This window comes from Dermacentor silvarum, chromosome 8 (assembly GCF_013339745.2).
Source record: "Dermacentor silvarum isolate Dsil-2018 chromosome 8, BIME_Dsil_1.4, whole genome shotgun sequence".
Classification (NCBI taxonomy): domain Eukaryota; kingdom Metazoa; phylum Arthropoda; class Arachnida; order Ixodida; family Ixodidae; genus Dermacentor; species Dermacentor silvarum.
The window spans coordinates 51,264,425-51,276,834 of NC_051161.1; the positions used below are offsets into that span (position 1 = coordinate 51,264,425).

The 12,410-nt window shown below is 47.8% G+C and overlaps 1 protein-coding gene across 4 annotated transcripts in view; it reads left to right on the forward strand.

Annotated features, from left to right (window-relative positions):
• The window catches only part of LOC119461215 (protein lin-28 homolog), a 176,917-nt gene that overhangs the window by 100,213 nt on the left and 64,294 nt on the right, over positions 1–12,410 (forward strand). For all 4 annotated transcript variants that reach the window (XM_037722439.2, XM_049672045.1, XM_049672046.1 and 1 more), the window contains one exon: positions 5,759–5,910. In XM_037722439.2, coding sequence (XP_037578367.1) covers positions 5,759–5,910 — 152 coding nt within the window. The remainder of the gene's footprint in view (positions 1–5,758; positions 5,911–12,410) is intronic.

The window sequence follows — 12,410 nt, forward strand, 5'->3', positions numbered from 1 at the left end:
CGACCAACTAAACAACCGGGATTCCTGTTTCTTGTTTCGCGAACGGCTAGACGAAGCCGTTGAAGCGACGCGCTCTGAGAAGCCCTATACGCTATAGTATATAAGAGGCGATTACTCGAGGATGGTGAAGTAAGTATGTAAGAAAAGGAAAAAACAGGGGCAAATTCGCAGAGAGGGCTAGATTTTCCAGAGGAAAGCCGACGCCTATCAACACTTTTTTTTTACAGCAGTTCCTTTCTCTCTCTCTTTTCATCTTCTTTCTTCTTACGCTTTCACCTAAGTGTAGCGTTCAGCGACGTCCTCATTTTCTCGGAACCTCGCTGTATACAGTTTGACGCAATTTTCCCAGATTTTCGGGCTCGGACGTGTCCGCGCTTCGCCGAGTCAAGTCGTCGCTAACGTTATTGGGGAACGGTTCTCTGGTTCATTTTTATGGTGTTTTTATTCAGTTGTTGCAACATAGTGACAAGGCTTGAAACTTTCGACGTCTTTCTGTCCTCTTTCTCATCTTCTTTCTGCTTTACTGTTTCTCCTTCGTGTTCTGCTATTTGGTTTACATATTTGTGCGGGACATGGATGCTACATATTCCGCGTCATTGGGAATAAAATCGTTAGTTGTAAGTCAGCGCGTGTGTTTTCTGTTTCTTTCTTGAGCGTTCGTCTGGGGTGCTGTTCACCACAGTATACAAATTCAAAGCCCTCAGTGTCTGATACAGCATAGCCGATCAATCGTGCCCGGAAATATTAGACACTTCCCCTTCGTCACCTGTTGAACTTCACCGCAATGCACCAGTGCAACTCAATGAGCAGCACTTTCAAAGATATTCCAAAAGATAGGTCAAATTTCAACATTATTCAGTTAGCAGTGTCGTGAGAGTACTTCCTCCTAGTAACGTACGCATTGCATTTTGAAAAGTATTTCAAGAAATACGCCAAGTTTCAGCGACAAGCAGTTAGCAATGTCGAGTGGTTTAATCCCTTCTAATAACATACGCATTTACGGCACATAGTCGTAACTTCCCTGTTGTTCTATTGCAGTGATTCGGCCAGGACCTTTGGCTAGATCCATAATTTTCGCCTACCTTTGCTTTTGAAATATTGTTTTTTTGAGGGTACTGCCCATTGAGTTACCCTGGTGCATTGCGGTGAAGTTGGACCAATGGCTGATAGGGCAATGCTCAATATACCTGTGCATGCCTATTCTTCTTCCGGTAGCGAAAACCCGCGACGGTTTCAAACTTTTCAGTATCACCGAAGTTATTTCGCTAAGTGTATGCCACTGATGTAAATAAGTTTTGATCTAAAACGTCAAGAGGGAAGCACGATCGGAATTTCCTGTTCCCCGGGTAGACATTCCAGCGAGATAAGGAGACATAAGGTCACTTCTGCAACCACGGAGAACAGGTTCACATGGGAATGGTTCCGTCTCCGTACTTCATCACTCGCGCTAGCCGCATGCCGGAACGGTGAGCGTTGCAGGCGGTGTTGCAACATGCTGTACGGCAAGCGGCACACAGAAAATTCTATCGCTCCATCATCTATATCCTGTACTTCGCATCGTACAATATGATTCATGCGTACGACATGCGGACTCCTGTGAGTGCTCTAACAGCCCTTGTGTCGAACTCAAAGGACCCGACGATCTTGTATAGCGTGTCGCGTGCTTCTTAGATGCACTATGGTGGCCGTGTTGCGAACAATACTCACCGTAGACGGCTAAGCGGACAGCGGCCATCATGAGTTTCGTTCCTATGCAGTTCTGAAGAAGCCTGCAAAGGAGACAGCTTCGCGAAGACTGACCGATCGAAGTAAAAGACGATGCAGGCTATTTTGCTGTCCAAATTAGATGGCGGCTGGGCATAATGCTTGGAAAATCGACGGGGAAGGTCGCCTGCGCGAAGGAAAACTTACTCATGCTTTCGTATGCGCTTGATGTAAATTACGTTGGGTTTTTCTTAAGTCCGCACACGCAAATTATTAAGATGTGCTTTTATTAGCTTCTTCGTGTCGGCGGGAGGGGGACGTCAAGTCGCAAAAAAGGTTTCCAAGTGCGCGTTTCATTACTTGCGCTCGAAAGCCGATTCTTAGCAAAGTCGACTGTGTTCGTTACCGGCCAGAATTCTACGACACTCGGTATAAACGTCCGCCTGTTTCAATTTCTTGTGTATGGTACGATGGTCAGTGCGGTTAGCGCTGGCTGAACTTGGCTCTCAACTGGGCTAGCTGACTCTTATCATATTTGGGAACCACTGTGGCCGTCAGTCGGCTCAGGTTTTAACCGCTTGCTTGCGGTTGAGTACGTATGGCGCAAAATGTTACGCGGTTCCCCACTGTCAACGCGAGTAAATGAGAATGACGTGATGACACTATGACGCCGACGTCGAATCACGATCTCGGCCAAGAAGAAGCACTCTTGATGAATTTTTGTTTACTAATACGTTTTCATTCGAAATATTTGTTGGAATTAAAACCACAAGCCACCCGCGTTGTCGTCAACCTTTCTTCCTCTCTGTATACGTACCTCGTTATAAGCGGCCAATACGTATTTCACAAAGTTTTCATTCGCTTTTTCCCCATTTCTTCGAGACGCCCTGATCGACATCTAAACACTGCGTGCGTTACTCGAACAAAAACGAACTCATTTGTGCGTCGCCTTCAGGCACAAGGCGCCGACTAACGACGACACGGGTACAGTATGACACTCTGTATCTAGAAGAGGGAGGTTGTATAGCCTTTAATTTCTCCTACAAGGCAGCGACTCGCATGGCGCATTACCAAGACGCCGCGGCGTACGCACGCGCAGGTGCTGGCGCAGTTGGCCGTGGCTTCGCATTCCTTCGTCATCAATCGGCATCGTCGGGCCTCTTCCTCCTCCCCCATCCCGGAGGGGCTTACGCGCTTCTTACACTATGACTAGGTGGAGTCACCGAGGACGCGATGACGACACACCTCTGTACCCGCGTGCGCGCACGCCAGTAGCATTCACGACAGCTTGTGTGCGTGCGTATGTGTGTGCATGCGTCTGTGAGTACAGCGCGTGGTCCCATTGCAAGGTCAGCGGAGAGCCCGTAACGCAATCGGTTTCCCAAGTAGTCTTTCTTCTTACTTTTTTTTTCCTTTTTTAAATCTCCGAGGCGGCATGCGATCGCTGGCGGAATGGCCGGAAGGCTGGCGGTCAGGCCAGCCAGCGCGTCTTCTCCGAGGTTCTCTCCTCCACTTCTGTCTTTCTCCTCCTCTTCCTCCTTTACCAATCATGCCTCTCGGTTCTGGCCAGCATTGACCTGGCCATTCCTGGTCTCTCCCGTCAGCCCCGACCCTTTCTCTCGCATCAGCTCTGTCTTGCTGCTATCGCCCATTACGAGATTCGCGAGGATATACACACAGACTCGTGGTGCGGCTAATTGAGTAGAGGCATATACGCGCAGTAGACTGGGCGAGTTGTGACGGGGGCTTCGGTGAATTAAACCACCAGCGCTGATACCGATACTCCGAGCTCACCTAATACCAACACCAACGCAGTTCTGACTGGGAAGAGGCTTTTCAAAGCTTCTTAATTACGTAACCTGTAAACACGCGCAGTGTGATTCGCGGATTTACAGCGCTAGTGACTTCTTTTTTTTTTATAACGTGCTTGCATTCTGGATCTTACGCTCACACAGTAGTGTCACGTTTAATGTAGCTGTAACGTGGGCCAGACAACTATGTTCTTGGCATCATCAAACGAACAGTGGCTTCTTCGCGGAATGCCTCGGCGGTCGACGTCACCCAACTGCGTTTTTAAATGCTTCGGTGACTCACAGCTTATTTGCGTCCATGCTCCTGGCGACGTGAGCAAAAATTTTTCCGTGAGTCATGTTATTGTCGCTGCGTTCTGGTGGTGAGTGCCTACGACCATAAATTCCGCGCGACAGGGCGCAGACCTCTCGAGGCGCCTTTGATTACGTCACGCGAGCGCTTTAAAGTTTCACAGAGCGTTACATTTCGACCGCCGGCACGGGACACAGCGCGCCCCGCGTTCTATACAGAATGGGGTGCAGCACTGCTGCTCATCTGGTGCTCACGTGGTGTTGTGGGTTGACTCAACCGACGGGAGAGGCTTGACGAACATGTGGCTGCTGGATTGGCTTGACACGTGCCTGTCTTGCTATACGCACCCGAGCGTGTCGACGAAAACTGATGCCGTGATGTTCGGCGGGCTGAGACGTCGCCGGTCGTGTCCTGCATGCTGCATTCTTTGTCTTTGCAGTAATGAAGATCTTAACTCGTCGGGGCTCAGCTGATGACACCGTAAACTGTGCCTCAGGGCTATATCGGCGAGGCAGCATGCATTCGACACAGTCCGCGCTTGTTCATTTTTAAAAATAAAATTCTGTCTATATATAGACAGAATTTTCTTTTTTAAAATGAACAAGCGCGGACTTTTATGTGTCGAGGTCTCATATCGACGGCTGCCAGTACCATTGCAGCCGATCGACATATGATGTAGGGAACACATAAGTATGTCATCTAGGCAACGTTTATGCCATCCATATTTTGTAAGTTTCATAGAGAAAAATTAAGCAGGTTTATATGCCAACTTATACTGGTCCAGTTCATGCTAGAGACAGGTCCTGTGACGATTCTTCTTCGATTTAGTTTAATATTCTTTCTTTTGTTTGGGGGGGGGGGGGGGAGGCAGAAGTCGCACCGAGTGACAATTTCAGAAATAACGGTGGCCCTTCGGTATCCAAGCCACTGAATAAGGGTGAAAATAATATGAAAACTAAAGTTATCGTTACGAGATTCGGTCCTGCAGTCACGCTTGTTTGAAAAAGAGGTTTAATGCGCATGAAAAGGACCCAGGAGCGTAGAACATGAGCTGCACCTCTGGATTCTCGCTGCGTTATTAAGTGTTACAGCGGCAAAGATCAGACGTCTAATTGCCGAATAAGAGATAGTAAAGAAAAATGAAATTTGCGAATACAGGTTTAGCAAGAACAACGCCTAACAGTTGTAGAAACAGAAATGTCTACGTTCTTCTTTCGTGCTGCGTTGTACCATAAAATACGGTCGCTAAATAGTTGCACATCATGTTAGCTCAACCGGTGGTGGAGATAGAGTCGAGCTGCATACACAGAATACACGTCTGGAACGGCACACGGATACGTTATGGCCGAGGACCCTTCTTTTGCTCGCGGTGATGATTTGTTCACACGAAATGCAGGTTCTTCCCATAATATGACTTCCGTTTTGCTTTTGTTATTCTTCCAGTTAAACGCTTCTGTGATACTCATTAAAGTTCAGTTTGAAATTCCGACGCCATATGTGCTTTTTCCCGGCTATTGTCTATCCACGCTGGTATACTTGCTGTCCTTAGGTAACGAGCTTGAGCGTTTGCGTTACTAAACCTAACAAAAAGGGGCTGCGCTGTGTGTCGCCATATTGCATGATGATGATGATTACGATGTTTCTGCCCTTATTCCGCTCAACGACACAATGTGATGTTTAGAGCCATCCCTTTTGAAACGGGGCGGCGACAAATACAGTGGAATCTCGTTGATACGATCTTCACGGGAACTGGAAAAATAAAGCGTATGATCCGAATATCGCATCAATAAACGTATTATCTAACCAAATCGCATTATCGGGAAAAGTAAGAAACGTATTATCCCGAAAAACGTATTATGCAGAGTCGTATCAGCGAGATTCCACTGTGAGTCACCTAGCCTGCTTGATGAACGCGTTTGACGTTGCGCGCCCTCTTGCGGCACTTTTACAGGGAGCGGGGGTGGAGCAGCCGTGTCCCCTCCGCCAGGCGGCGTCGTCGGCGCAGATGCGCGGCGCCGGGGCAAGTGCAAGTGGTTCAACGTGGCCAAAGGTTGGGGCTTCATCACCCCGTACGACGGCGGCCCCGACGTGTTCGTCCACCAGGTACGTACGTCTTCAACACACCCGTAGCACGTCGTCGAGCATATCGGTATGGCGACCAAACTGCACAGGGCGACATCGTGCGCCGGTAGCGACATCTTGCGTCGATTTGTCCAACCACGACGTGTTAGAAATGTTTTTTGCGTTGCATTGGCGTTCTAGTTTAAAAACGAGAGAGGGAGAAAACGATAAATGAAAGGCAGGGGGGAAGTTAACCAGGACTGAACCCGGTTGGATACCTTACACTGGGGGAAGGGAAAATAGGAGGGAAAGATTAAGAGAAGAAGAGAAAGTCCGCTGTGGATATCGCCAACGTAGTACGAGTTCTCTGCTCAGAGACGGCTACTCAGTCCGGATCACAGACGGCCGCTCAATCCAGTAGATTTCAAAAACCGCAGCAACGCTTTTGTGACCTTTTGTAGCTGCGATATGCGAGGCCATGGTCCGAAGATCTTGTTCAAGGTGAACGGTTTTCTATCCAACTGATTTCGAGCTGTGCAGAGGTCATGTCTTTCATTTTCAAAAGATGGGAAGTAGCGCTGTAGGTGTCATAAAGTCTCCTCGACACCGCAGTCATTCTACTCGGTGCTATCAACCATTCCAATCACACATGTGCATGCGTTGGGGAATGCAACGCCCAGGCGTAAGCGGCACAGCTTTGTTTCCTCACTTCGCGGAAGCCAAGGTATCAGCCGCAGCTGCATGAATGGGTTGAACAAAAATAAAAAAAGAATGGACTGTATGTGAACAATTATGTCGTTGCTGACGTTTTACACCAGCCGCTAAGCAGAATATGGTTGGTCATTGCAGTTACGTCTCTGTAACTGCATACTCCTTGGCTAAAGTCAATGCCACAAGGTGGTGCCACCAACGCGACTGCTCCCCTCTACGTGTTCTGAAATCCGCTATTCTGAAAAGTATGATACGTGTACAACTACACCAGCAAACGATGCACACGCAATCGCAAGGCAAATTTTAAAATCTACGGATGCAGCCGAAACAAAAGAAAAAAAAGCATCGCTCTTTTTTTTTTTTTGAAGCATACACACTCAGCCTGAAATATCGTGGTACAGTGCACGTGTGCTGGCTCTTTAATACAAGGGTGCCCGGCCGCACCAGGAGATAAAATTCAATGTTTTACTGATACCGTGAGCCTTCAAGCTTTTGCTCGAGAAGGGCCTATCGCCTTGTCAAACGCTTTTGCATCAAACGCCACTGACGACACTGACGACACTGCTGTCACATTGCCTTCAGTAGTGAGCAGCAGTGCAATGCGGTGAAACTAGCTCAACAAGCGAGAAAAAGAGACTCGCACAGTGGCATTTCTTCAAAAAGGACATTCATTCAGACACAACCGCTCGTCGAAAACGCTCACCATTCTGCACTCACACAGGCTACATAGAGATATTCATCTCGTTGTCCCATTTCCTTATCCCATGCTTTACTTTAGCGCTTCTCCAACCGGACACTCAACCTGGTTAACCTATCTGCCTTACACATCTTCCTTCCTCCCTTCCTTCTCCCCTGCACAAACTGAATATATTGCGGACTTATGACTGCATTTCATGATGACGACAATGACTGGAGGAGTAGGAGGAGGAGGAAAAGAAGGAAGGAAAGGACTGACTTCGTTAGAAGGTGACGGGGGTAGTTTACTGCGGAACTCGGCACTGTTTGCATCATGCATACGTGTGCGATCTCTATAGGGCTGGACCGTGCGCTACATACTTCGCTTGTTATACGATTGATAGCAGCACTTTAGCCGCTTGATCACGCTCTCTACATGCCTTCACAAGGCGTGACGTTAGCAGCGCTTGCGCGTGCGCGAACGCATACATAAAGTAGTATTATGCTATATGTGCGCTCGTTTCTCGGAGGACTCCGTCGTCGTTTACGACCGAGTCAAGGTATAGTTCCTCCCCTACGTGCGTGTATGCCGGTCGTTCGAGTTATGACCGCCTTGTGCGGCTGTACCTGGCTGGACTTCGTTGACCAGCCGGCAGAAGAACGGCAGTCATTCGGGCCACCTTGTGTGTGGTGTAAATTTCACCCTTTCTTCCAAACTCGCTGCGGCGGCCCAGAACTATGGTGTTCTGCTGCTGGCGAATGTCGGGTTCACTCCGTGACCCGGAGAACACCACTTAATTTACTTAAGCGCAAAATTAAGTTGGAACGTAAGATGACGGAGTAGACGCAGGACGAGCCGTAAGTATAAGATGGATATTTCATTTGAGACAAAGAAGATAAAAGGAAAGCAACGAAAATAAAAAGGGAATCAAGCTAATATGCCTATAAGCTATACTCAATATTCCTTGCTAGACACCTATTCTGGGCGGCATGGATATTCCGAAGTGCCATTGAGGCAGGGCTGGTCCTTGCGTTCTATTCTGCCATAAGGGGGCAAAGAAAAAGCCTCGCCTTTGCTCTTCTTAATTTAGTGAAACATAAATAGCAATTACAGAGTAATTCACCTGCAGTGATTACGGCTGCCACTAATGTGTATCGCCTGCTTGCTTCCCCACATAGATTAACACACTCAAGTGGAGCAGCTCAGAACACGCCAGTTTAATAAAGGGGAGTGTATATAGCCACCTTGTAGCCCATAGTTCCCGTTGTGGTAGTTACGTATTGTTCAATCCCTGCGTGATATTACGGCGTTATGGGGACCAATGTGCGCGCGAAATATATTATTATTATTTTTTTTTTTGCATCGACAGCTAAGGTGACAAATGCGTGAGTGCGCTATTGGTATCGCTGTACTCTTGAAGAAAATCACGTTTCCTTTATATGTATAATAGGCACCCATGTGTCTTTTTGTCTTTTATGCTTCGCACTTCACGTGTTTTTCTCCCCCTCTCTCCTTGCGCCGCCTTTATATGATGTTTAATGGACAAGAAGTTACATACACTTCGCTATATCGAGAATTTCGTTATCTTGATGTTTGTTATATTGAGGTTTAGCGCCTCTTTCGCAACAACACTTGGTTGAGAGTCAGTGCTTCCTCCGTTCATTCAGTGTGCCCTGTCTCATGGGCTGTTCCTCTGTTTAACTACAACAGGAACTTAATGCAGCTCCCTACATTGTAGCCCACGGTTGCGTTCACAAGGTGACGTCGGGCACCAGCTCCATTGCATGGCGCATATACAGAACATTCATGGCTTTGTGCAGCGTATTCGGGAAAAGGTTAGTAAGGGTAGGTGCGTGAAGCTTTGACAAAATAGAGGTCTTGAGCACCGCGCATGTCCCGCACAAGGACTTCCTCGCGGTCCATGCGTTAGTCTAGACGTCTGGCCGTCGTTTACGCATCATGTGTACGAGCGATGGTTTCAAATGTGGAAATTTATGAGCACACTCATATATTGAGAAAGCCTTCAGTGGAGGCTGTAGATGCATTAAGCTTCGCTCGTAAAGGTTCTCGTAGTAGCAAGCTGTCCAGAACTAAATACAGAAACGTCTTTAAGTGTTCGCTGTTGAGACCGAAAACATAAATAAAACAGTTCATAGATAAACAGTCGACGAGCAAAGCGAACTCCAGTATGGCGCCAAAGTTTTCGAAAAACGTACTTGTCACCGTCAGGGCAACAGCTGTCGTGGCAGGGACGTCGTTGTCGTGATAAAGACACATCCCCTTGTCGAAGCGTTCGCTTCAGGAATGAAGCTTCCGTCGTTCTGTCAATGTTAATCACTACAAGCCGCCATCCTCCTGTGACCCCATTTGTCTTGTAAGGATTCTCCGAAGTATTACGGTTGTAATTCGAAATCGGCTTACTTTGGTCTATTCGGAATGTCGAGCAGAAGAGCAGGAGCCTCTTTCTGCAGCGCTGCGGTGAATGGTGATCATGACGGAATTAAATCGATCGAAAATGATCGCATACGGTCACCCGTGGAGAATCAGAGAGAAAGACAGAGAGAAGCATGAAAAGGCAGGGAGGCCGACCAGACTCATGTCCGGTTTGCTACGCTGCAGAATCACTAAAGTAGGTTCCATTCTATCCTGCCGGTCAATTAAATGCTATAAAACTATTTGAGATGCGCACGTGCTTTTCTGCACACATACTGTCACACGTGCTGCGCGGCATGACGCACATGCAAATTGTCTCAAAGTGCTATTGGCATTGGCACGTGAGAAGTATGCATGCGACTGTGGCCTCGTGGTTAAAGCAGCGAGTTATTTTCTTTTCTGTGTGTAAGCTACTCAGAAAGACACTACCAGCAGCAGCAGAAGCAGCAGCCATGGTCAGCGAAGCCTGGCTGGGTTCAGAAAAAAAGCCTGGTGTAGAAAGAAAAAGGAACAGCTAAACGTAATACACGATTCTGCTCTCAGCATTTTCGGCAAATGTACGTCTTCCCGTCCTGGAAATCTCGGCGGGCCATAACGGCTGGGGCGTCGAGCGAGTCAGCCCCCGTTCCGCAGCCCGGGTTCGCATCCTGCTCCACCGACCTGACGTTTCCTTCCGTTCTTTTCCGCCAAGAAAACCCCGCCGCGCGCTTGTGCAAACTGTTATCAAAAAACGTCGCACGCGCGCTCGTGGCCCGCTTTTGCTCGTGTCGCCCCCGCCGAAATGTGTCTCCACCTCGCTCCGTGCTCCGAAGACAGCAGGCGCGTGCTGACACGCACGACCGCCGACGATTCATTTGCGCCTCCAGATGGCGCGCAGTCCGCGCACTTTCTCGTTAATTCCGTGCACTGCTGCGGAGGCTAGGGAGCTCCTTGGCTTCGACGAATCAAAGATCGATTTAATGCCTAAAGTGGCCTATTTGGTGCGTTCGCGCTTTGTATGCCTGCTACGCTGTAGCTGTCAGAGCGTCTGAAACAGTGCATGACGAACAAGTCAAGGGCCAGAGTTGTAGGGTCGTGCGCTGTTTGTGATTAGTAGGTGCCTCGGCCATCGTATAGCGTATACATGGTCAGTTTTTTGCGAATGCTCCCCGCCTAGTCATTAATCGGTAACTAGGTGTTATTACGTTAAAGGATTATTGCGCAGCAAACCACGGGCACAAAAAATGAGAACAAGCCGACACAAGAACTGTGAAAGGCGCCCCCGTTGAACCAGTAATGTATTTAAGGTCACAACTGGTCGTTATACACCACGAATTAAAATGAACGCTGGGAGCTATTTGGTGACTCCATTATGAGTTTCAGCGTCACAACGTAGTGTTCATTACTACTATAGTTCATTACTTTAGTTCATTACGGAGTTCTGATTCATTGAGGATTCAACCGGTGCGAACCGATTCTAACGTACGCATTCGGTTACATCGTTTATGCATTCGTAACGCAATTAAGAGCTGATGCCGCATGATGCTGCACGGTACTGTAAGAGAACGTTCGCAGTACTCCTTGGGAGGTAGAATAAATGACGCAGTACTTACGTATTGCGCCGGTAATAAAGGGGAGGAAAGGGAGATGTAAACCCCCCTCCCCCCCTCTCCCGTCCCGCCCCTCTTCTTATGGGAGTGCTGATGCTTGGTGGTGAATGCGAGTTACAAAAAGGCGAATTTTTCTTTCGTGTTTTCATAAAAGGGGCTCACGACGATGCGTCGCTGGTGTTCCCGCCCTTGACGACTTCTCGCACGTGCGATTCTCGTCATCCTTACTGCTTATCTTTCAGCGAATGCACTTGTGACTGGCGGGCGCTGTTGGAGATCGGGTGCTGATAAGGCGCAGCGCGGACGGAAAGAACGGGAGCTGTCACATTTCACATATGTGGATGTCTGACACGATTTGATCGCATCGCGAAATTTTTTTTTTGTTATTCCCTAGTTCTTGCACGCCAGAGTTTCGTTAAATTAAAGGAGTACTCTGACACTTATGAAGTGATGTTTCACTGAATTCTTCAGTTGTCAGTGAGTATATACGAAAAGTTGCTACAAATAAAAAAGGATAAGTCGTGCGGCTTAAAGCACAAAGAGGTTAAAGTTAGGATGAATACGTCCGGTCTGACAATAGTGTCGCTTGAATCAAAGCCTTAGAGGCTTGTTCCTAAACCTTGAGAGTGCGCTCGAGGTTGAGCTAATGATAGCCTGGATTCACTGGGCAAAGAAAGATGCATTCGCATAGTCGCGTTCCCTATTGCCAGCTGTGTACCTTCTACCCCTCAGAAAAAGCTTTTTCGACATTCTGTAGAAACTCCACGATAGCTGGCCTGTGAAATCTATACAATGTCTAAAAAGTCTGCTCGCCGATGGCCGTACACTTTTCGTTGATTAATGTTCACAGACTTTCTGCAAAGTACTCGTTTGCAGGTCTGTGAGCTTGCGCTGCATTTAGTCTATCCATATATGGTTTATATTTACTGTAAAGTCTAATTGCTGTCCATATATATATGTAGCACGATTTTATGTAGCCGCAAGAATAAGTCTATAAGATTGCAATAGGGTCATCAAGAAGATAAACAATCAGAATGTCTAAATTCGCGCACGCGCTTCATTAAAACGTGAACCAAGACGAAGAAATTAAGATTACACAATCGCGCGCGGAACAGTTGTGGCTTTCGAAGCGG